This window comes from Puntigrus tetrazona, chromosome 7 (genome assembly GCF_018831695.1).
Source record: "Puntigrus tetrazona isolate hp1 chromosome 7, ASM1883169v1, whole genome shotgun sequence".
In the NCBI taxonomy this organism is placed as follows: Eukaryota; Metazoa; Chordata; class Actinopteri; order Cypriniformes; family Cyprinidae; genus Puntigrus; species Puntigrus tetrazona.
Window position 1 is genome coordinate 26,773,932 of NC_056705.1, and position 25,765 is coordinate 26,799,696.

Below are 25,765 nucleotides of genomic sequence, written 5' to 3' on the forward strand. Positions count from 1 at the left end.
AATCTGACCCTTCAGACCCCTCTCAGGACACCTAAGACCAGCCCAGCATCCTAATCTCCACAGCAGAGATGATAAACACTGCAATATAGAAAGACATTCAGGCGTCTCTTCTGTTCCTGCAATGGAATGAACTCATGCCTCAATGTGAAATTCTAAAGATAACAGACCTTTAGCCAAGTGAAGAAAACATTTTTTTTTCTCTTCAAGCTCTTCGCATATAAGCCTGAATAGAGCTGTTTAAATATCTATCAAGGTTTCTGATAAACACTGGAACAGAACACATTAATGATGATTTCTCATGGTCATTAAATTTATTGTTTCTCAAGGAAAACACAATAAATCAATGCCTAGGCAAAGCATTTGGTTTTATTAAATGAAACGCATTGTTCATCCATTTTATATATACGATTATTAATTTAATAGCATTGACACTCTCCAAAAGCAGCACTAAATTTCTTTTACTATACAGAAAATCACAAAAGATGAGAAGGCTGTAAAGGCAAGTGAAAGAAAAGATAAATCAGGAAACTAAAAATGAGTTACTCAATGCTCTACAGACAATATTTTGCATTGTGGGTCTCTCCGTTTTCATTTGCATGATCTCCTCTATATTTTAAACTATCTTTGCCACAATTTGGGGGTAATTTATGAACTAATCAGATAACTCTCCAGTCACTCAAACCTCAGGAGTCCTGACCTCAGACCACATGTGAAAACTTTACTCCGCTTTTCTTATGTTTCTGTTCTCTTTCTATTCGACGCTATTTTTCTAACCACATTAGATAATCTGCATACAAGTAATTTGTAATACAAAGATTGCGCTACATATAAAAATAGAGCATGACGGAACATTAACAACCCACTTTGTCAAAGTGGCGGATAATTATTAGAAGTCAGTAAAATAAAAAAAAACAGTCAGAGTATAACGCTGACTATGAAAGTTGCAGTCTCACTATCTTTTTTTTCTCATTTAATAAACAATATCCCATCAATTATTTTTTTATACGATCACACCCGATACACAGTAAAATGTGGTTGTAAATGCATAATCAGAATCTGAAATATATGAAACCATGTGATGACCACCCCCTTTTTACACTTACATTCAACATTTCTGGAAACACTCGCCATTTAATGCGTCTGTCGACACTTTTCACCTTCAGCATATGATACTGACATTTACTGCTATCATCACATGAACCAATCTACACAAGTACACCAAAGAAAGATGTTAATAATAATGAAGGTTACGTGCTATTTCCTCATTTACATACACGCACACACTTCACTTTTGAAGCTCACCACTACTTGGCCTTCAATGCCCTGAAGCCTCAACAGAAGATCCAAAAAAATCCAGCAACTTTGCACTGACTTGAATTTGTGTCTGTCTGGATTTGCCTACATTATGGACCAGGGGCCTCATTTATAAAATGTTGCGTAGGCACCGTCCTAAATTTGATGATCATGATTCATGGAATGAACGTATAAACAGAACTTGCACATACATACTAATTAATATCATTCACATAAAATATCCCCAATCGTCATAATTTGAAGCAGCGAGCTTCAACAACAGTTAACATTTTCAAATACCTGCAATACTCCGACAATAAAAAAAGTGTGTACGTCTGCTTAGACCATGGCGTGACTATGCACTTTTGCACGTCGAAGGCGGTTTTTATACAAATGAGTTAAACGCACGTTTTATAAATGAGGCCCCAGCTGTCATCACAATGACAGAAAAAACCTAAACTCAACTACACATACTGACAGGACCCCACGATATAACTTCACGAAGAGGTAGTAAAAAATATCTTATTGAAAATGTTAAATTAGCGCCATTAAAATTAGCATGTTAATTTTTCCAGGTTAAAGGCATAAAAAAATAATTAACACCGGGGCGGGGCCACTGCTGCTTCTGTCTCTTTTTGTTTTGTTATGCAGATTGTCAGAACCACATTAATCAGGAGACTTTTCAGATGTGCTCTCTATTTCACCTCAGACACCAGGTGCTAGTCAAACAAGCACAGAAATGGTACGGGTGGTGTGGGACGCTCAGTAGAACAATAGTGAACTGCGGCCAGGTGAGATGTTTCTGGCCATATATTATGTCAGTAAAAAGTTTTCCTGTCCTATCAGCAGTTATACTGTTCTCGTAGAGGTGTGCTGTTCAATTGCATGCAGCACTGCAGCCTGTAGGATTTCATATTTAAAGCTTAAAACTATGATCTACGTCACATTTGGCAGCGGCAGCTCTTAAAGTAATAGAAACTATATGTCTGTTAATCAAAGAACAAAAGAAAAAGAAGGAAAACACTAACTTTAGTAGCCTTATGGATTCATCTATATTTAATAACTTTCACTCACTAGTTAAATATTAGGGGAAAAATAACAATTTCCTAGAGTTATTGATAGTGTTGGTATAAATGATACTAGCTTCCGCTCTTGGATACCATTAAATAAATATTAAAAATATTCTGTCTTTAAGTTGTTTCTGGATTAATTTAAAGATAAAATGTGAAATTATTGCAGTATAAAGGGAAATTTAAAAATGTTAACGTTAGGTGGGTTTAGTCACAATCCCAATTAATTTCAGAAAATATGTGATTAATTTGTATTTTATTAATCAACTGGCAGCATTAGCAGAAATATTTATGTGACTGTTAGTAAAGACAAACAATTAGCATAATTTGCTCAACCTAAAAACAATCGAAGCTGATGAAAAGTTCTAATATAAAACAAATGTTTTCTTCATTCTCTTTAGGCTTGGAAAAACACAAGATGTTACTCAACAGCATTTTAAATGGTTCATCTCCGTAAATTGTAATTTGTTTAATTTGCAACTCAGAACAGCACGTCAAATCAAAGGGAAATTTGTTAGTTAAACTTTGGATGCTAGGTTTGTAATTTCCAAAACAAAAAAAGTGCCAAGTCAGAGCAATTCATTTATTGTGAGTAACCGAGGAAATTCAGGTTAATAAATTGCGCTCTGTATTTTAAGACATGACACTTTTCTTACATTAAAACATGACAGCTGTATTCATTAGGTGGCTAATTAAACAAACGCCTCACATTATGACTTTTCTTCAAACTGTGGTTAAAAAAACTAATGAGATATAATTCGCATTTACTTTGAAAAAATACTGTAATTATCCCTTTACTTTCTGACAGTATATCTGTATAGCTTTCAAGTGCTTTACTAAATAAGTCTTGCATAAAGTACATGGCAGATCTGTATGTGTGTGACGTGACGTCCTGTATGCATTTTCTCAAAAATCATTCTTTCAAAAGTGACACAATCACAAGCTATTAAAACCATTATTAATATGCACGCCTAAAACTGGTTTTGGACACCCAAAATGACAACTGCAATGCAAATTATTTCAACTTTGTGGCAGTTTTAAAGCACATTGTGACATCATGGTTAATGGTTAGGAAAATGAGAATGGAAAATAAAAGGACAAAATTTGACAGACTCGGTTTAGTTGAATGAGGAAAGTCTTGAGATCTAAATGAAGGTATATAAAGTCTCAGAGCAGATATCACCTAAATGCATAGAAAATGGAGATAGGGGTACTGACACTTTGCTGAGAGTGTCTTAACTGAAAGAAACTTTTCACACAGACATTAAAAAAGGATCCCAGGAGAGTCACAGAGAGAGAGATTGTCAAAGAGCACTATAAACCATAATCATTCAAGTCCATCTTTTGAAGTTATGATGGGTGGTTATTCCCGCAGGTGAGCATCTACACTGTGTGAATGTCAAATCTGCATATCAGCTCTGCTGTAGAAAGATACTTGACAATCCAGGTGTAATAGAGGACAAGTGATGCCTCTCCACTGTGGGTTTTCTGGACGGCACGCTGCACTGAATTATGATCATTGTACCGAGTCAGTATGCAGTGTTAAACTCTCTTGTGATTTGTAAATGAACAGGTACAGAGCATAACAGTCACATAATCTCTTAGGGGCGATTTACACAACAAAAAATGAAAAGCTTTTTATGTATTTTGACTGTTCATTTACATGGCAATGAAGATTCGGGGACCTGAAAATGCCAACTTTTGAAAACGGGTTTCAAAGTGCAAGTTTTAGAAAATGACTCCATTATTGTCTGAGTGTAAACAAAAACAGTGACGTCAAGCGAGTACAGGTTACGTGTTCGTGTACATCACCACAGGCCTGGCATGCATAATACAGTGTTTTAAGTTGTTTTCACGGATTCATGTGAACGTTGATCTCTTCACAGCATTGTTGTCTGTACGTGATAAACACAAAGGTAAAATGTTTCCATTTTTAGGACATTGTTGTTGTGTAACCGTACCACAATAGCAAAATAAACCCCTCAAAATCCCGTTCAGAGCCATTACGCCACATTTTCCTATTATCTGCTCCTGGAGTTTGACGGATGGACTTTTTCTCTCTTTGCTGTTTATGATATGTTAGCCAGCGAGGGGCTGTTTTTTAGTGGGGAACAGGGAGTACTGATTGGTCAGGTGGAGGCGTAGCGTTCGCATGGTGTGCTAAACCTATTAACCACCTTACAGGAAGAAAAAAAAATCTTGTAAATGCTATGCCGAAGCCTTTCATATGGCAGAGAGAACTATATTTCTCTGGCTCGCTGCTTGTCTCCGTTTGGAATCGTTCCAAACCGGCAGGACGGAATGCAGAAAAACAAAGAAGAAAAAAAAGTGAGGGGGTAGGGGTGGGGCTAGGGGTAAAAACCTCACGGGCTACTTAAATTCAGTTTAAGTAGCCCGTGAAATTCCATTGAAATTCTGCCCAAAACCCTAGTGCATTGATCTCAATTTCCAGCCCGGCTTGGGTAAACAGCACAATGTGTGCCTACAAATCAAGTAATTAACACTTTAAAAAGCAACTGGAGCTGAGAATGAATAAGGTCATGTCAAATCTATAATGGAACGAAACTGTGAGAGGAGGAAAAAGATTGTTTGGTTCCCTTTGGCCTCGCCGAGCGCAGCCATGCAGGCAGATGAGGACGTCAGAATGAGGGAAGTTAATACGAGTTTCAGCAGTCATGATCATTGATTATGTAGACTGTGTTCTTTACCGCTGTCAGACAATGCTAGTAAAATGCAACACATGGGAACTCGATTGACAGAAACCTTGGCATATGTATGAAATATACCCATATACCAAACTCTAACAGCTCCTACATGGGAAAAGCAGGAGAACTCATATGAATAAATGCATATCAATAATCATAGGGCAAGAATATTGAAGTGCCAGCCATCAAAATAAGTTTTTAAAAATACATGAGGTTCAGAAGAGGAGGAAGAAAAAAAAAACTGAGCAGATCCATTAATTGAAACCTCCTTACTGAAAACAAATTTTTCACAGAAAACCAACAACTGGTTCTGACAGAGAGAGACATTATCATTAAATAAAATTAAGTAATTAACTGCGCTTTTGCAGTTAAACTGTTCATTAAAACTGTACATTTCTCCAGTAGCGCTACTGATTAGCTCATTCTTAATATGTCTCCCATTCATCAGTGTAGCGACACCAATAAAGCACTGGTATTATAACAAAAATTAATATTATTAGTCTCCGATTTTAAATATAGGCCTATTAAATAACATGGGGGGAATCATTTAGATTCAAAATCATAAATCAAAGAAAAATTCCAAATACCCGTATCCCAAAAGAAACTATAATCACAAGTTCCAAAGAACTAAAGATGCTTCTGAGAAACTAACCACATGTCGCTAATATTATGAAGGTGAATAAGTGTTTTTTTTTGTATTGAAGAGGACATGCTGAAGATAAATACCTAGTAGGGCCATAAAGCAGATGCATATGGCGAAGAGGGAGCTGAAACTGAGGCCCACGTCGTCTCTGTAGATGGCCAGTGTCACTTCACAGTGCCGGCCGCGGTAGCCCTCTGGACAGTGGCATGTGAATTTGGATGGGGACTGTGCCACACAAGTGCCCCTGTGACACGGACGGCTGGCGCAGAGCGTGTACACGCAGAATTTACCAGTGGAGTTCGCTTTGACCATGTGACCCGGGGGACACCTGCGATTGAAGGAGACAGAGAAAAGCATTAATCAAATGGTAATATATGATGTAACTGAGTTACTGATGACATCATTTGGAGCTGCTAGTGGTACAAAAATTAGAGGAGATAAAAAAGAGATATAATTAAATACGGGGAAAACAGTACTAAAATAAAAGGTTTTTTTAATGATTAAATAATTTTGCTGCCGATGAGATCACACACTGATTTTTTCCTTTCCGAGGGGATCAGTGTAGAAACAGAGCACTGAAAGAAAAAAAATCGACTGAGTATGTGACTAAAAATCTCAAGAGAAAACACAAATGCACACAGTGCGGAAATCCAATGTGACCGGCACCGAGCGTGCTTATAAAACTATCGGCAAGAGGTAATTCCTGTAGACAAACAACAACATACAATCATAGACACAATCAATACACACTCACAGTCAGAGCGGACAGTGGATAGGTCTGGGGTGATATCATGTCTGTGTATCTGCCTTTGACTGAGGTGTATTGACACACAACCCCAGCGCCAAAGTGCTTAAGGCTTGACTAAGTGGAGCACCTACTGCGTGTTTCTTACACAGAGGAGATTAGATCAGATTTTTTTTTTTTTTTAAGTTACCCCCCATCCCATATTTTAAACCCTTTTTTGCACATCAGTGAACAAAAGTTTTCGTAAAAGTTGAGTGTGAAAAGATTTTTCTAAAGAACAGCGGGGACAAGCAGGTGACTAAAGAATAACCATTGCGAAACAAAAGAACAAAAAGGCATTGTAAACTTTTGAACAGGGTCATTTTAAAAAAAAATAAATTAAACTATTATTTTGTCTTATGCACTATATGCACACATCTATTAAGTGCAATATTCTATTTAGGATGGTACATGAAAAGAACACGCATTTTGTATGAGCCACATTATTTAGGTAAAATAAAAAACATTCTGCAAGGTGTACGTAAACTTATAAACTTTTGTGTATTTTTGTACCTGCATTCATGGATTCTCCACAGGTCCACGCAAGTAAAGGGGGGACTACATTGGTTTTTCCGGCAGGAGTCAGAAGAACAACCCAGAGACACGCCTTGAGAACTGACCAAGGACACCCCCTCCCTGGCCTGACCGTCCAGAGGAATAAACCGCCCATTGAGTCTCAGGTCCCGCATACAGCCTGTGCCAATAAGGAAAAACAAAACAATAGCCAACATATTTCATTTTACAGTATAAATATAGCATAGAGTGTGAATTCTCCTCTTACACCTACATAACATACACTTGCTTGTTCACACATACACACACACACACACAGATAAACTGAGCTCAACATGATCTACTCATATTCTGAGCTTTTAAGAAAAGTGCTTTTAGAGTCCATTTAATAAACACACAAAGTGTGTGCCTCAGGCTAACCAGCGTGCCTGCGCACAGGGAACTATTCCACCTCCTCTTCCCTTTCATGTCACATGTCATTGTCTCCCTTCCCTCCCGTTGTCAGTTTTTATGCTAGCTATATTGCCTCGCTACACTGAAGGTGCATTTGAGGCTATTATGAATTAATCGTTCCTATTAATTTTTCATTATTGCCAATACAATAGTGTGTAATCATGACAGATAGAGGAACTGCTGTATGAATTAGCTGATAAAGCTGAACAGATTCGTCTACTTGATGTACGCATGTGCTGGCTAAGTCCTTTCTCTGACTGAAGTTAAATTGGATTAGCGGTAAAACGGCAGTCTACTTCACAGTACTCTGATATAACTCAGTGATTGGATTTTTCAGGCCATGGGACGCAGCATTTTTGTTAGCTCAAAATGTCATGCTACAGTGTTTATTGGAGTAGTCCACAGCTCACCATGCACGCTTTGACATATTGGCTCCATTTCATTTATTGTAACCAATTGCAAAAAGCTCTGGACAGACTGCTAATCAACTCCGAGACGCCAGCCAATGAGAATTAACAATCAGGAGCTGTATTTGGTGCTGCTTTGAAAGTATAGAACTTTGAGTAGTGTGGTACGCATATTTTCCACTTTCATCATTTTTGCCAGGTTTGTTTTCTCTTAATGTAGATACAAGTGAAAAGGGTAAAAAAAAAGAAATTGGATATAGAATAGCATTTCTTAACCTTTCACTCAGCAATGTATTTTTTTTTTACTCATACTTCCTTGAACATTAACAGGAAAGAAGCTAAAAACAATTGCTAAAGCAGGTGAAGACAGTCTCAACAAGCAGTTTCTTCTCACTTTAATGAGACACCTGAGCTTGTTTGTCGTTAGCAAGTTATGACAGGTCTGGAGGCAAATGTGCATCTGTTGTGCTATTGTTTTGAAGAAAACAGATGAAAAAGAGATTATATGTGATTTATTATTTTAATTTTCTCACAGTCCTGATGTTTTTTTTTTGTTTGTTTATTGCATATTGCTTAGAATTTCTCTTTTGAATGACAGTGTATAGTAAAGCATAGATTGGAAATACGATTCTCAGGGATTTGTATCACCACAGAGGTGAGCTTCAGGAGCACACCTGTGCCATACCTTGGAAGCTCTTGTTGTGTCCTGAGGGGAATGAGTTGCCCAGCATCACCACAGCGGGATCAATAACAATCTCCCGACTGCGACTCGGTGAACCCGTGACCTCTCGCCGCCCTCCCCCACCGTCCAGACGCAGGGTCAACTCATTGTCATGCCGATCTAAGTGAATGTCATGCCACTCTCCGTTGTCTAAACGATAAGAGGGCATTGTCAAGTTGAAGTCCCCATCACCGAGGTTGTAGAAGACACTTAGTAGACCCTGATAGATCTGAGAAAGTGGGACAGAAATAAAGAGAGAGAATGGTTTCAGTGAATAAACTCATTTAGAATTTAGTAAATTATCTGAGCAATCTGTCGAAAATAGTGCCGGAGACAAAGAACAATTGTGAAATTATGAAAATAGTGGTATTGAAGTATAGAGAGAGGTTCGGCATGGGATGAAACAGACCCAACGGGGACTTAAGACATCAGAATGGGTCAGGATCTGATAAAGCGACAGAGCACTAACAGAATTAAACATATCAGCCCATTAATTGGAGACAGTGGGAGCAGAGAATTTAATACAGTGTCAGTGAGGCTTGACACTATACTCTTATGTTGCCTCACTGACTCTCTAGCGGTCAGCTGTGAGACTTTCTTTTACTCTCTCTATCCTTTTGTGAGCTCTTCTTTAACCGATTGCTTCTTCTAAATCAAATGTTTCTAAGGAAAGTTGTATTATTTATGAGGGTTTGTAGGATAAAAAGTGCGTAATATCAAAGTACATTATAAAAGCCTGCAGTTTCACACTTTGGATCATCCAATATCCAACAAGCCCTTCACTATAATGCCTTATTTTTAACAGTCTAAAAACAAAAATTCAGCTGGGGTTTTACTTTACAAGCATGTGGGTACGAGCCATAGCGCCATACCTGGAGAAAAAAAATGCCAGGATTCACAATGAAGTGTGTGTTTATTTGTGAGACAGAGAGCGGCTGGCCGATCTCCAGAAGAAAGCCCCAACCTTCATTTTAATTTCAGAGTCTTTCTGCTTGTGTCCCAGAGAGCATAATTTACCAGCCTCCATTTTGGATCCTGGCTTTGTGGTGATGTAAAAAGCAGGGCTAATCAATGATGCAAAAGGCACTGAGGCTGTCTCACATTTCAACAACAACTGTAAACAGTTTACACAAATAAACACGGTTGACCTCTTTGAACTCAGCACCTTCCTCCTCTCCCACAACCTACTCAGTTTCACCTGCAGTAGAGCTCATGAGAGTAATATCAAACCGCATTGTTAGAGTCCGAGATTGTCTTTGAAAAGGCTTTGCTATGCTGGGTAGGTATTAAAACCTGAAGGCGTACTAATTAACAAGAACATTAACTTTAATCTCTCCATAGAAAATCTTTGGGCTTTTTCCTCATGCCTGAAGATTTACCCCATAAATGATCGCTCTCTTCCCTGGTTTGTGTTAAACGTGTCTCCATGCCGCTCATCCCTACCCAATGATCCAGAAATCAATGTCATCATCTGGAGCAGCAGGTGAAGCCATCTGTCCAGTTGCATGTTTAAGAATTAAGGTGCTTTTATTTACGGATCATTGGATCTTAAGTGCATAAAGCTGAGTATGCTTGGGTACCTCAATCACCTTTTCATATTTTGAGTCATCATCAATCGGTGTGATTATGTGGTGTTTTTGCACAACCACCCTATGACTTTTTTAAATCCCCACAAATCATAAGTACTTTTTCAGAGCAAGCTGTTCACATGTTTTTGGCAAAGATACGCAAGTTTCTCTTCTCAATTATTAATGGACAATGCCATTTTAGCTTTGACCCACCCTAAATGAGCTGTAAATAGTCTGCCATTATTCAAAACGTGTGAGCGATTTAGTAATGAACATAGCAGTTGTCATTTACTCCTGACATCTGAGTATATTACTTTTATTTTTCAAGGAAATGTGGCGGAGTCAGCAGAGCTAATTAGCATTTAAATGGACATGCACAGAAACTGGTCACTGTGAACATAGTAATACTATTAATACTATTACTGGGCTTTAGACTTTTCATGACGACCCGTAAAGATTCATAGCAAACTTGCTATATAACCCCTTTTAAAATTACTACTAAAGTACTACAAAAAATATACATATTTCTTATTTTAATTCACCCCCTCAGGAACTTATTTTTTTCACTAGGGTTCCCAAATATACAGTGCCCTCCACAGTAAAGACAAAATTGCTTTGTTTGCTGTGTAGGCGAGCCATCTGTAAATATGATTAAAACATAAACATGAGACAAAAGCATGGAATGTCATATTTTATTATGGGATGTTTCAAAACACGTTTTACGAAATAAAAAGTAAACGTTTAGAGTTTCATCCCCATGTATGATATGAGCATTGAATAGTATTGGGACAATTGAACCTAAAACAAATATAAAAGTTTAAAAGCTAATATTTAGTTTCAAATCCCTTGCATGCAATCACAGCAGTGAGTCTGCGACCCGTAGACACCACCAGACTCTTGGTCTCATTCTTTTAAAATGCTGCCAGCCGTTAATACAGCCAGTTTAATGCTCAGTTTCTGCCTTTAGTCTCCTCTTTAGCTGGTAAAATTCAAGGTAAATAGAATTTAAATCTGGATATTGACTTCTAATCTAAGACCTTCCATTTCTTTTCCCTGATAAACTCCTTGATTGAACTGGCAGTGTGTTGTGTTTTCTGAGAAGAGCTTTCTGATGAATCTCGTGGCATTTTATTGAACATTGGTTGCCAAGATATTTTTGTACTTTTCAAAATTCATTCTATTGTTGCCATCATACATTAAGTCATCAATATATTAGAAAGGGCCTGTTCCAGGGGCAGCCATCCGTGCCCATGCCATTAAACTACCTCCAGTATGCTTTACAGATGAGGTTGTATGCTTAGGATCTTTTGCAATTCCTTTTTTTTCTCCACACTTTTGCTTTCTCATCAATTTGATAAGGTTAATCTTTGTCTCATCTGTCCATAAAACCTTTTTCCCTTTCTGCATTTTTTGCCAGCTCTAATCTGTCCCTTCTATTTTTTGTACTGATCTGGGGTTTGAGTACATCTTACTATGTAGCCTCTATGATTCTGTGTCAAAGTATTCTGCTGATATTACATTATGAGACCATCACCCCAGCTTTCTGGAGGTTGCTGGTGATTTTACAGACACATATTTTAGGGTTCTTTTTCACAGCTTTTATGATTTGTCTATCATCACCTACTGTTGGTTTTCTCAGCTGATCAGTTTGCTGTTGGTTGCTCACATTGTTGGTGGTTTCTTTGTTTTTCAGGACATTTCAAACTGAGTTTTTTTAAGCATCTTTCTTAGCATCTAATTTGCTTGCTTTTCCCCCAAGGTCAGCTCTTTATAATTATCTAGGTTTTTGTATGTGATCATCAAATGCAAGACCCAATGGATGGAAATGATACGACATTTTATATCTGAATAAATAATACATAGTCTCGGGTAGCCAGACCTTCAGTCTGATGGAAGAACTGCTTTCGACCAAGGCCTGCCCAAGAGGCTATTTGACTGACAGGTAAAGCAACCAATCAAGTTTGAATTTGTGAAGAGTCATGTTTAGGGGCGTGAAAATATCACCACAATAACACTGGTGTGTAAAATTGTCAGACGTGTATTAAAGTTTCTATACCACAAAATTTAAATATTTCACATACTTTTTTATACAACCATCTGGGCTGCTTATAGGGATGTTTTTATATTGTCGTGGTTATTATCACCAGATAAAACCAACTCAATACACCTATCAGTAAACTTACTGACAAATACTGTGTGACAAAAAAAACAACAAAACAGACAGACTACATTGATATTCCACTGCTGCTAATGGACCTGTGGCTAAGTCTCTTGAGAAGAAATTAGATGATCAAACTATCATTTCCTCCTCATCCACTGATGATAAGAACACCTTGCTGAAAATGTCTTAGTGAGATGATGCGTCATAATCAGACACAACAGGCAATGCTAAATGGGTATTGGCACATCACATCAATTAGCATTATTGCTAAGGTAATTGAGAGGAGCACAGCAGGAGATTAAGTTTTAATCTTTCGCACATGGCACAAAGGCAGCATCGGTTCCTGCACCGCTGCGAAGCCTCGAAAAAATCACAATATAAGCAGGTAATGAAATCTGTATCCTGCCACTTTAGGGGATATAAAATGTCTTCTAGCCTGTCTCACAGACACGTCTAATTCATGCCACAGATAAATCACCTACTATTTACATGGAAGAGATAGAGAGACGGAAGAAAAGGAGAAGAGAAAGAGGGAGAGAAACAAAGCAGCAATCAGCAATCCGACTGCATCATCTTAAAGCAGGTGTTGAGAGGGAAAAAAAAAAAAACTTGAAAAAATGAGACAGCCTTGGAGTGAGAGGGTAGATGGCATGCATTCTGCAAGTGTATCAGCCAAATCGGGAGACGCATACTAATGCCTCTATGATTAAACACAAACTCGTTGCTCCATTCAAATTCTCACATTGCACCGCTGTTGCAACAACGTTCGAGGGGTCTGGCAGATGGGCTGCTATTACAGAGCACATCAAGAACAAATAATCTTTATATGCCGGCGGTCGACATTGCTCATTTGTTGTAAGGACATTTCATGGGCATAAATTTGTAGGGAAACAGAGGAGACATTTAAAACTTTCATTTACAAAAAAATCATTTTGGAGGGTTTTGGCAGGGTGCTCGATATTTCTGGTGTAATATCAAAGTTAAATGTTCATTTATGAATAGAACATTGTTCAAAGTTAATTCATGCTTTTTTTATAATACAATGTTAATTTAAACAACTTGAAAAAGTGTTCAAAGGTTTGAGCTCTCAATTCATCAAAATAAAGCATTTTTAACATTTTTGCTAATAATAGTAATAAAAAAATGTCTTGAGGAACAGATCTGCTCATTAGAACAATTTCTGAAGAATCATGTGACAGTGAAGACTTGGAGTAATGGCTGTTGCTATTTTAAAATAGAAAACACTTTTTTTCATTGTATTGTGTATATGTATTCGTATTAGACATATTTTTGATTAAATAAATGCAGTCTTGGTGAATCGAGACGTAATTTAAAAACTTGTGTTTGCAAAATTAGTCAAAATGAGCACATTTCTCTATTAAAATCTTTATTAAAGTCATTCAGAATATATGAATAAGAATATATGGTGTATTGGAATCTGAAAAAAAATTACTGAGCTATATCTGTTTGATGTTAGCAAGTCAGCAAAGTAAATTTCAAGAAAAAAAAATATTTTTAAACTACTTACTTTTTTTTCCCCCTTCTTTTTTTTAACAATCATTACAAGATTAATAATCACAACATAGATATATTATGTTTATTTTATCTTTGTTGTTATAAATAAATGAAAAAAAAAATCATATAATATATTAACAAGTGTAGTGTATTCCTTTTTTATCTAAACATAATCATTTTAATAGGAAGAACAGTAAAACAGACATTTTTTTGCCTGTAGCTCAGAATTAGCCAATGCACAGTCACAGACTCATTTTGCCAGCACGGGTCATATGTATCATTTTTATCATAATTTTATCACACTTTATCATTCAAAGGTTTAATTTTTTTAAGCAAAATATGAGAGTCTTTGGAAAAGAACATGATGCAAAAGGATGTAAAAAAAAACAAAAACATGCTAATAATACATCTTCAGCAGAAAGAAAACCTTGATAATGCATTTGCTATATTCAAGGGAAGTGAAAAGCAGGAGAAAGTGAAAGAGAGATGCTTTCAAGAGCACTAACCTCCAGTTTGAGATATTCATTCTGTTCTTTGGATAGCAGGCTGAGGAGGGAGCTGCTATGTTTACGTGTCCGGACCAGGACCTGAACCTGCGTGTGTCTGGCCGGGAGCGTAAAGGCCAGCTGAAAGTGTATGTGGCTCCTTCCATCAAAAGAATACTCTGGGACCTCTGTGAAACACAAATGTGTTCTTCAGATGCATTTCTTAAAAAAGGATGCATAAACAGTGAAAAACGCACTGTGAGAATATCACAGGATGTTCCAGTCGTGTTACATAAAGAAGCTCTACAAATTCATAACACTTCTGAATGCGATTTGTGCCAAGATTCGCTGTGCGTGAAAATCCTGCCTGGGTGCTAACACTATCCCTCCTACACAGAGCAATTCAAAGATATTCGATGCCCCACTGAAAAGCCTTCACACACACACACACACACAGATTTCACATCCATTCAGTCATTCTCTTTAGCAACGACTTCTTATCTGCTTTATCTTGGATGACTCATTCTCTCTCACACTCCACTTGTGGAAACAGACATGGCTTGAAAACTTTGGGACAACTGCTGAGTAATTACCCTTTTCACACTGATGCCCGCTGTATCCAGGTATGCACTGACAGCTGAAGGAACCCCACTCTCCGTGGCAGCGCCCCCGCGTCCCACAGGAAGGAAAGCCCATGTTCACACAGCTATTGTCCGTCATCAGGCATCCCGGAGCACTGCCAGAGGAGTCTGCCGGCGAACCCAGGTCATAAAACTGAGAGATAATCAAAGTCAGGGTTACAGACTAACAGAAGTCATGAAAACACTGAGAGCAGCAGGAAAAAAAAGAGAATACACTGGTATAAAAAAGGCAGAAAATAATGGTCAGGATAGGCCAAACTGGGAGGCCATGAAAAAATAAGAGATGAAAAGAGAAGGTACGTTTTATCTTATTTGTGCATTCACCTTTAATCCAGCCTGCCATAATGAATATTACCATGCTGGGCAGGCCACAGCCACTTAAAAAAGCTGGCCTGCAGCGCTCTGAATTAACAGAATGGGGAAACCTTGAGGCCTTAAATTCTCTTCACAACAGAACAACCACGCACCACATTAGATCAATTTTTCCTTTCATCTGATGACTCCCATTTATTCATGCCCACTCTTCCTAACAGGGTGTTTTTTGAAGTGCTTGCAGCATGAGTTTGACCCTGTGCGGGAACCGCTTGCACCTTGTACAGACAGATAGCACGGCTGATTTACCAGCGCAGCTAAATAAGCATTAATTCCACTGAACTGCTGTTTGTCACTATTATTCCATATTAGACAGGCTAGTTTATTGTCATTTATTTCCTAATGAAGGGAGAAATAATCTACAGAGTCTACTGAGTCACTGTGTGGAAACATTTAACTTCTAACACTTCCCACTCATGACCTGGCCAGCAGACGACTAATAACACAGAGAGTACAATGAATAAAGCCACAGTGAAATTCAGCAATATTTCTGAATAAAGAGGTTTCTTTTTAATACATTACATTAGAAAACAGGGTAACAATCATTATTACTAAGTAGTTTTTTTTTCTTCTAGCATTAGCATTCTAGCATTTCTAGCATTAGCATTTTTAGAATTAGTATATTGGCTGTTTATTAGTACTTATAGAAAATATATTCAGCATGACCATAATCTACAAACTTTATCCTACCCAATACCTGAACTTAACAACTACCTCGCTAACTATTAATAACTGGCAAATTAGGAGTTTAATGAGGCTAAAATTGTTATCATGGTTAATACTTTGTTTAATGGCAAGAACTGGACCATAAAATAAAGCGTGACTTTTTAATTTGGAGTCATATTTCATAGTATTACTGTTTTTACCATATTTGATTAAACGAAGGCAGTTTTAGCATACTTCAGATATTTTTTTAAAAACACTTAATACATGACATGACCAACAGCCAACATACACACAGTGAAAAACACAATTTGCAATCAAAGTTTTCATAATTTAACGGTCCTAACTGTGGATAATTATACTTGTCCATGTTAAATCTATAACTGACCACCTCAAGCCTGTTAGCTGTGCTCATTTCCATTTCTCTAATAAAAGCTAAAAATTCTTCATATCTATATTTCATATTCATTTATTTGGTAAGATCAAGTCATGCAATACGCAGGACAATGTACAGCCAGCAGGTCATTGTCACAAAACCATTTCAAGACCCTTCTGCATATTTCATCATTAGCAGTAATAATGAGAAAATTACCAGCTGCCTGTACCATATTCCTGGAAACTCTCCTTCTTGAACCGTTGGAAGTGAGTTTCTAAATATTCTGTATAGTGTATTGTTAGCTGTAAGGTCATCGCGTACAGACTAATGAATGCTAGCACAGTACACTCCACTATCTCCTGTACACTGCTGGTGTGCTTTGTGACTCATTGATTCAGTTCAAGAATCCGAACGACCCTAAACTTTTGACAAAACATTGCTTTTTGTTGTGTCTATGCTGTTGTGTAACAAAGCCCTACAATTTTATTTCAGTTGAATGAATTTTAGCACTGCCTTAAAGGGACATTTTGTAAAATATGACCATTAGTCTCATCGTTTGATGCCAAACACAAGTTGATTTTCTTGTTCTAAAATGACCCTTTCACAGTTAAGAGCTGAATGACCCATTTTTTTTTATTTGCTATGGTTGCACTATGGTTTCTTTTTTTTTTTGGACACCTCTGAAAGGTCAGCCTTTTCAATGTAAGTTTTTAAGAGTTGTTGGGTTTATTCTCTTCCTTAAGACTGGTTTTAGTAAAGGATTGTACTTTCTCTTTTATGAATTCACGGCTCGAGCAAACCTGTGTGACCTTTTAAGTAACGTACTGTAGTTCCCTGCATGTACCTCCCAAAGTGGCTCAGTAAATGGCATAATATCCTTAAATCTTAAAACCACTTTGCCATGCACCCCATAACACTGTGTATTTGCCACCAAAAAGCATACTCAGAATTCTCACAGGTCAACAACAGGGAGAGAGCAAAAGGAAGTAAACTGTTTGAGAAAAAAAGAGTGGGCAGAAGAGAGTCTAAAATAGCATTTCTACCTCTGTACTTCCTCCTTTAACAGTCTATGACCTGCTCTCCAGGCAAACCCCAGTAGCCTAAGTGAACACTTCTTTGCTGATTCTTTGTGTCTGGCAACCACTGGTTAAGTGTTTTAGACTCAAGAACCTTCAACTGAGTCATGATGTTACAATGAGAAACATACAGTCATCCGCTATAACAAACCTTGACATAACATGAGGTGAGATCACAGATCGCCTTAAAAGACTATAGCCAGTGGCACGGTCGATTATACCTAACTTCAAATAACACTTGTTAGAAAGAGAAAGTGTGAACTAGGCCGTACACAGCTTACAATCAAATCTCCTCCAGTAGCAAACCACAAACAGAAATGCGCTTGGTCTTGTATCAGTAATATTTATATATCTAAATATCTATTTGTGACCTGTTCTGGCAAAATGAATCACAGTGAGCAAATTTTCATTAAGTAGTTATTTCTGTTTCTGTCTCCATTAAAAGACCTTCAAAAACGTACATAAACGGATGGATGGAATCAGACAGATCATGACTAAGCTACATCTGTTTAGAGAAAGTAAAATCACTTAGCAACCTTTAATCTTTTCCTACAATTCTTAATAATAATGACTATATATATTATAGTATGTCAGTACTGATGTGCATGCATTTCCTCACCTTGCTGTCCACGATGAGGTTTCGAATACAGCCAGTAAAGTGCTTGTGTTGTAGTTGCGGGTAGATATACGGCAGGTTCTCATTCACTCCTCCTAGCTGAAGCACCTGCGTCACATTCAGATGCCTGAAAGCACATCAGAGGATGTCATTACCCTAGCCACATTTGCTTCTCTACCACATGATTTACTAATGCGCTGCATGCTATGAAGAGGTCATTTCTCACTACAGAGATTAACTCTGATAATTCATTTGACCTTTTAGATTGAGACCTTTGTGTAATTATAAATGTTTCAAGAAATAATTGAGTCAATAATTGGCATGAGTCTTATATGTAGAGTGAGAAAGAGGGAAGTAATGATTGTTTCATTGACTGATCCTCTGTGGCCTGCTATCAAGGCAGAAGAATGATTTCTTTAGCACTCATGCATTAATGGTTCACCAGGGCCACTTTTTAACACTTTAAACAATTATGCATTGGTGTGAAATGAGAAATGAAAGAAGTGATTTTACTTGTCCATATTTGGTGTGATGCCAGTAACTTCACAGGAAGTGTGGTCTTCAGTAGTTAGCCAGCTGCCCACTCCCTCCATCTCCATGATAGTGGCTCCTGCGCAGCGGTCAAGTGTAAAACGCACCTCCTGAAGAAGAAACGTGGGTGAAAAAAGCCTTTATCACCCCAAAAATGTAGCAATGTGACGTCCATGAAACACCATTGATTGGTAACGTATTAAAAATCATGGTCCAAAACTTTATTTTTTTTTATGTAGCATTTTTTAAATAAACTTTTATTCCTCTTCTGATACATGTGAAATATTCCTCTGGTCAAAACCTTGTTATTGACTGGTATCCATTCTGCTAATGTTATTTCTGTTTGGGTTCAATTTGACCTCAGCAAAAACACTGCTGAAAAATAGAATAAAAGAAATCCATTGGCAAAAAGGTACAGTGTGTACTGCAAAATGTAGAATATAAAAATTCATTGGACGGATTCATGTATTACAGCTGGGTGCTCTGATACACCAAACAGAAATAACGTAATATTTTCAATATGTTCTAAGTATCATCCAAAAATGTCAATGTCAGGTATATACTTCAAGTTTCGTCCTTGGGTCACTGAGACCCCATAAACAGATAAGGTTTGTTATTAAAAAAATAAATAAATGTTGAGTTAAAAACAACCTTTTTGGCTTGTTTTTTGACATGGTGCTGGGTCAGTCAACCTACCTATTTATTATTAAATAATTGTTAAATAAAATGCACTCTAAAATGTATTCTATTTTTTATTATTTTTTATTAGCAAGTCAGTCTCTTACAATCATAAAATCCTCAGTAAACATTCAGCACAATGTGACAGGAGCAGCATGAGCATCCAATGGGAAGAAAACTGCTACCAGTGGGCTGTTCCACATCATAAATGCCAATCTTATATATTCTGCCGAACACAAAGAAAGATATTCTGAAGAAAGTTTGTAACCGGGCTGTTTTGGGACACCACTGACTTCCACAGTAAATGATGGCAGAATTCACATTTTTAGGTGAACTATTCCTTTAACCAATTCCTTATTGGCCTTAGCCGATACTATGGGTTACACAGCGGACACTGCATACTAGCAGTCTACATGTGTAACTGCGTGTCAATGCGGACAACGAAGCAGAAGTATAAATGAAATCCGATGCATAGCCTACGGAGCAGGTCTGACACAGAAACGCAAGTCAAGAGCTCTTTGTCTCTGAGATCTTCAATGCTGGAAGAAGCAACAAACAAAAAAGCAGTTTTGTTTCTACACACTTCAGCCTCTTTCTCCACTCTCTGTAGAGGCTAAACCCTCAGGCGTAGTAATATTAAACGCATAGCACGTCAAGGTGCTAAAAGCTCCAACCTGCAAAGTTCTCATCACACCCAGCAGGACGTTTGCGTCTATATTGTTTCTATTGAACAATAAGCATTATAATTTCAAGCAATTTCAAACTGACCCTAAGGCAAATTGCACCACGGCAAGACTACATGCCAGAGATACTACAGAGCCTAGCAGCAACAGACGAGCCGCTGAATCTGAAACAGTCCTGGCAACACAGAATACAAATTAGCACTAAACAACGTCTGGGATCGAGTAAACCCTGGCTAACACCTGCTACCGCAGTTACACCGTCCCTTTTGGTTGATTTCAGAGGAGATAAGTAAGACTTTGACTTGTACAAAAGTGCTGAGGTGTATTATTGGAGAAGATGGCAGGGAGAGATGGGCTCAGCAGTCAGTCTCTTGCTAACGGTGAACACTTACTTTGCTGTTGCTCCTCACGTCCAGTCTGTGCCACCGTCTGTCCGCTACGTTCACGTTGCCCGGCAACTGCAGGACCAATGTACCCGAGCCGTGGTTAATTTTCAGGGTGGGGGTGCCGTCGATCAGTTCTGAGAGAGGAGGACAGCGACAGACACAGAGAGAGATGAGAAGAAAGGGTAGATAGGTAGACGGTTAAAACGAACATTGAACTACGAAGGAGTGGAGGACGGTTATAAAGACTCAACCTTGAGCATGTACGCCATTGAAAACCGTTTATTGAAAGCATTATATAAGCTTCAACAACAGCAGGTTTTTGTGACTAACAAATGTATCACGTAAACTACCCCTTTGTTTCACATTACAGGGTCAAGTAAGCACTGCAGAGCCTGCCTCAATTACGATTATATCATCCTCTGGCATAATAGGAAAAACATATTACAGAAAGTTCTTCTTTTTGTCTGAGTTAGTCGATTGGCAAATTAAAAATTAATGAAGCCAGGAAGACTCCCTTAAGCTTGGTATAGTCCGACTGAGAGTCTGAGCATACGGGAAGAAACGCCTCCAACTAATTTCACATTTGTCAGCAGGGTCTTTGCTGTTAAATAAGCCTTCTGTGCCCACTTTGGCCGACATATCTGTCTTGTGTTTCTCCAAACCGCTTTTCCAATATGCCTTCAGATTCTCCCTCTATTTTCTTATTTGTCATCCTCTTGATTTCTTCTTTTGATGCTGTACTTTTGTCATTTCTAGAAATAAGAAGGAGCGCTTCCTCACGGTTTGGCTGTGTTACGCTGTCTGACGCTCGTGGTCTGCTGACCGTGAAAGTGAACTTTCGCTGGGCACAGTGTTTTCTTTCTACTGTATAAGAGGGAAGATGAACTGCAATTTAGTAACACTAGACGCTTCTCAAAACACATGTACCCACTTCATTAGCTCAAATCAAACGACTGACTCTCCAGACAGATTGTCCTGGCTAATTCCTTCACACCGTCATTAAAACTGGCTGATTTATGACGTCCATCTGTGCTCTATTCTTGCTGTCACTCTATTTCTCCTATTATTTCTTGCACAGAATGCTTTGGGTAGTGAATATCTTCCATCATCCTCCCTGGTTTTAACCCGTTTAAGCGACTCATGAGTGCTGAGGGACTTAGTCTCACTGTCTCAATTAAGGGGGAGTTTGGTGTGCACATGCTGAGAAACAAACAGAGCAATAGAGGAAACGATGGCTCAGAAGTGCTGGTTAATAATATTGCTGTGCACTTCGCAGGTGTTAGCTAAGTACATATTTCAGTCTTCAGTATATATATATATATATATATATATGTGTGTGTGTGTGTGTATGTGAAGAGTCTGGTTCCAAAGCACTATAAATCCATTTTGCTTAACTTGAGTAAAAATGTGTTCTCTTTAGCAAGAAAGAGGAAAGATGAAAACCTGTTAAACATTTTCGCATAGCATCTTTGGGTTAAAATAGCAGATAAAATTCCAACAAAGGAAACTAGAATGCCATGTGTATTAAAAATTCCGCCATTACCAGCATAGGACACTGTGATTAGTTTGAACGAATGTATCACATTTTGCAGAAAAGGGAGACTGGTGTTCGTCGCAGTTTAGAAGAAAAGGGAGAAAACCTGACTGAATAACATGTTATATTTATCTAATATATTTTGTGTAAAATTAAACATTTACTTTTCAATACCCACTAGAAAACACAGATTTTTGCAGAAACAATTTTTGTAAATGCTGTTTTGGAACCAAAATCATCATATATTATATTTTTGGGTGAATATATACTGACATTTTGTTCAGTTTTTTTAAATTAATTATTGCAGATTCTGCAAAAAATGATATTAAGCTGTACTTGAGTACAGAGTGCACTATTTGATATGAAAGTACTGCAGTAATTGGAGTAATGGCCGGCAATTCAACTTTGCCATAACTGGAACAAAATACATTTTAAAATATAGAGTAGAAAACTTTTATTTAATTATTACAATTTTACATTGCACATTATTATTTCACAAAAAAAGCAGCCTTCGTGAGCAAAAAACAAAACTAAACAAAAACAAGTATTAATTAATTGTATTTCGAAAAAGTTAATAATATGCATGTGGGAGCACACACACACACACACACACACACACACACAATTATATATACAATATACAATACACACATACAATATACTACTTATACCTGAACAGTGTAAATTAATGAAATGTTTATAATAATAATAATAATAATAATAATAACAATAATAGCAATGCCAAGAATTTGAACGCAATGTAAGTCACTTTGGATAAAAGTGTCTGCAAAATACATACCTATAAATGTAAATGTAAATTGTAATTCCCAAGAATGAAAAAAAATAGCAACTTGCAACTCAAGGATGAAAGTGAGTGTGTGCACTTGTGTTAATTATCCGGCAACTGCATCAATTCTCATCCTATACACAGTGTCATTTTGTTTGCACAGTAGATATTAACTTGCAAATTGTTTTAACCCTCCTTCTCTGCTCAGCAAGGACATTTGGAATTTCTCAAATTGAAATGATAAACCTACTGCAAATCCTTTATATATTTACACAGAGACGTCATGCCACGATTTGTACAGCTGAATAAAATAACTATATAAACTCCTCAGAGTTTCTTAAACTGTTCCTATCCTGATGGTTTCCGATGGTCTCATTGAATTCTCTCTCATCTGGTTTCTCTGTAGTTGTCTCCAAGCTAAATCCCGATGGGATCAGAGTGTTGAGCTGGAGATAACAACGAACATGCTGGGTGAGGAGCAGTGCTGCTGTAATCTGGGCTGAGAAGCCCTTTTCAGAGGGAAGCCCCTGAGAATGGAGCACCGCTCTCCTACACAGACACTGTCACCAATGTCCCAGACATGAAGCGCTGGCGACTGAGAGTGAGACCATGTCTTCTCCGGCTGACATGACATTTTAGGTGGAGTGCAGATGAAGTGGGATTGAGAAAGGAAGGGCAACAGGAGCAAGAATGAGAGATGGAATAGTTACATGCCTGAGGTTGGTATTGATTTGAGAGCACTGAAATGAGAGGAAGTAATGAAGGTGTCTCTATAACACAGGCAGAAAGAGGATGTGACTATCAGAAGTTCTAAAGAGTGAGGCACAATGTCAGCTCACTTTTTACGTTGTGTCCCACTCTGTCTGGACCCTGTCCATGGCTTCTGGTCTGACTGAGCATGTTAAATCAGCATGAAATGAAAGTCAAGAGGACACGCAGAATAGTACTAATTTCACGTCATCTTAACTAAGCATTCCACTACTCCTTAATTAGGTTAGGTGCCATATTGAATTTAAAGCGGCTGAAAATGAGGATGTGAGGGATAAAATTAGTTTTTACAATCCCACGGAGTGTAGAAAGATTCGAGATCATGTCATTTTCTCAACTTGGAACTGAATAATAGGCATTTTAAAACAGGTTGATTCCTCTCAAAAATGACATATGGACCTTCCCTAATTAAGGGCTATACACGTATTATTATGATGATGATTCATATTAAAAATAATAAGCAAGCGCTGCTTTGTTTCCAGTTTGTAGTTTCCAGTAGTAGTTTTGCTTCTCACAGTTGAACATAGTTTACTGCCACCTGCTGATACAGACAGTTATTTTCTCTCAAACAAGCGCAAAACATATGTGCTATCTGGTGCAGAGCAAAGTTTTAGCCCTGAAGCATACAAGACGAAGCAGCAGCACGGCTTTCTTCGCCGCTAGTTCTTTGTTGTCGGTTTGGTGTGTCACAGCCTTACTACACAGAAGAAAACCACGAAGAGAGAGAGGGAGAGTAAAAGCAGGGTAAGTGGGCACTCTGTTTGGTCTCTACCGCTGGCCAGTACTTTCCGTGTTATATGTAAATGTCATACTCAGGGAACACAATCTGTATATGTAATTAGGCTGCAACATGTTTTTGCTCTCAGAAACGATCCCTCTGCAGTCACAGGGGGTCGCCTATACTCTCTGCTCCTCATCCCTAATTCATGCTGGTCTCCCTGCGACATCACTGCACATTAATCCCTCTGTCAGCGGGAGTAAAGATGAAGGGAGGCCGACCTCCTCCCCACAGACCCCCTCCCAAATGCATTTCCCCTTTTAAGCATGAGAAATGGCCTCTCTTTGCAGGTCCTGAGGGACGAACAGGAGGGCCGGTGGCATATGGACCCTGAAAACCCCACCCAGTGGCCCTCCCATCAGTGGCTCAGGAAATGAGCTGAAATATTGTAAGTTGAAAGGGATATTTGAGAGCTGCTGTGGCATGATGAGTCTGAGAGGGTTCACCGTGAAGCAGGTTTCTGTAAATTGACCGTAATGTGCACATCACACTCTGGGTGTAACTGTATCTCTGAGCTCACTTTCATCTGCCAGACGCTCCTCCTGAGTGTGTGTGTGTGTGTGTGTGTGTGTGTGTGTGTGTGTGTGTGTGTGTGTGTGTGTGCGCGCGCAAGAGCTCATAAACACATTCACAAACACCTCACAGTTCCATAAACATTAACAATATTTTTAAAAACACAGCAATACATGAATTACATTAGATTTTTATAATTTCATGAACTGATAACGAAACTAAACACAAATTCGCTCACACATTCTGGCTGAACATTTGATTTAGATTTTTTTAATTTTTTTATTTTAATGCATTATAAAATGTTATATATTCATGTAATGGAAAAGCTAAAAAACAGTACTTAAGTCAAGTGTTCAAGAAATTTTTTTTTTGGAATATTAAGCGGCAGCTGTACTGCGGTTTGTCTATATAACACTGCAATCTGTCAGTTATCTGAAAGTTACTGTACTGAAATGCAGAAGTCTGCACATCTCATGTATGCCATATATCCATTTCAAAAGTACAAATTTACACATTACTGTGTGTGGGTTATTGATTGAAAGAGACTGTTTTGAAACGTATGAATTATTGAGGATATGGTCCATCTCCAAATATTTAGCTGCACCCTTTAGCCATTGTAAAGTCATGATTAACAACATGGTCCACAATAATGGCCCTAATTTCATCTGATTTGTGCCTCTGTCCTTGGTCTCTGCTACTTCTTTCTCTGTTTCCTTCCACCAAGCCTCATTTTCTGGATGTTTATCCACTGTCAGAATATTGCAGAGAACTATATAATATATTTTGAGCAATGTAATATCAGCAACAGAAAATGTTTTTGAAACCATGGAAAAATGTACATCAGTGGCATGAATTTACCAAAGCAATCACAATTTGTTCAAAAGAATGAGAAACTGCTTTTATGAAGTGCACAAGTGACTAAATGATGGGGAGGTTGATCAAGTAGTTTTGAAAATTTCATTTCTGATCTGAGAAAGGCACCAAAGCGACTGAGAAAAACTATAACTGCCTTCACTCTCACTTTTGATTAATGCAGTGTTTCCTT

At 38.0% G+C, this 25,765-nt stretch overlaps 1 protein-coding gene across 1 annotated transcript in view; it reads right to left on the bottom strand.

The window, feature by feature from the left end:
- The window catches only part of si:ch211-186j3.6 (neural-cadherin), a 188,290-nt gene that overhangs the window by 4,971 nt on the left and 157,554 nt on the right, over positions 1-25,765 (bottom strand). Inside the window, exons 24-31 of the mRNA XM_043244155.1 lie at positions 20,347-20,474; positions 18,576-18,703; positions 18,066-18,189; positions 14,912-15,092; positions 14,340-14,506; positions 8,554-8,818; positions 7,009-7,189; positions 5,795-6,039 (exon numbers count right to left, since the gene is read on the bottom strand). Coding sequence (XP_043100090.1) covers positions 5,795-6,039; positions 7,009-7,189; positions 8,554-8,818; positions 14,340-14,506; positions 14,912-15,092; positions 18,066-18,189; positions 18,576-18,703; positions 20,347-20,474 — 1,419 coding nt within the window. The remainder of the gene's footprint in view (positions 1-5,794; positions 6,040-7,008; positions 7,190-8,553; positions 8,819-14,339; positions 14,507-14,911; positions 15,093-18,065; positions 18,190-18,575; positions 18,704-20,346; positions 20,475-25,765) is intronic.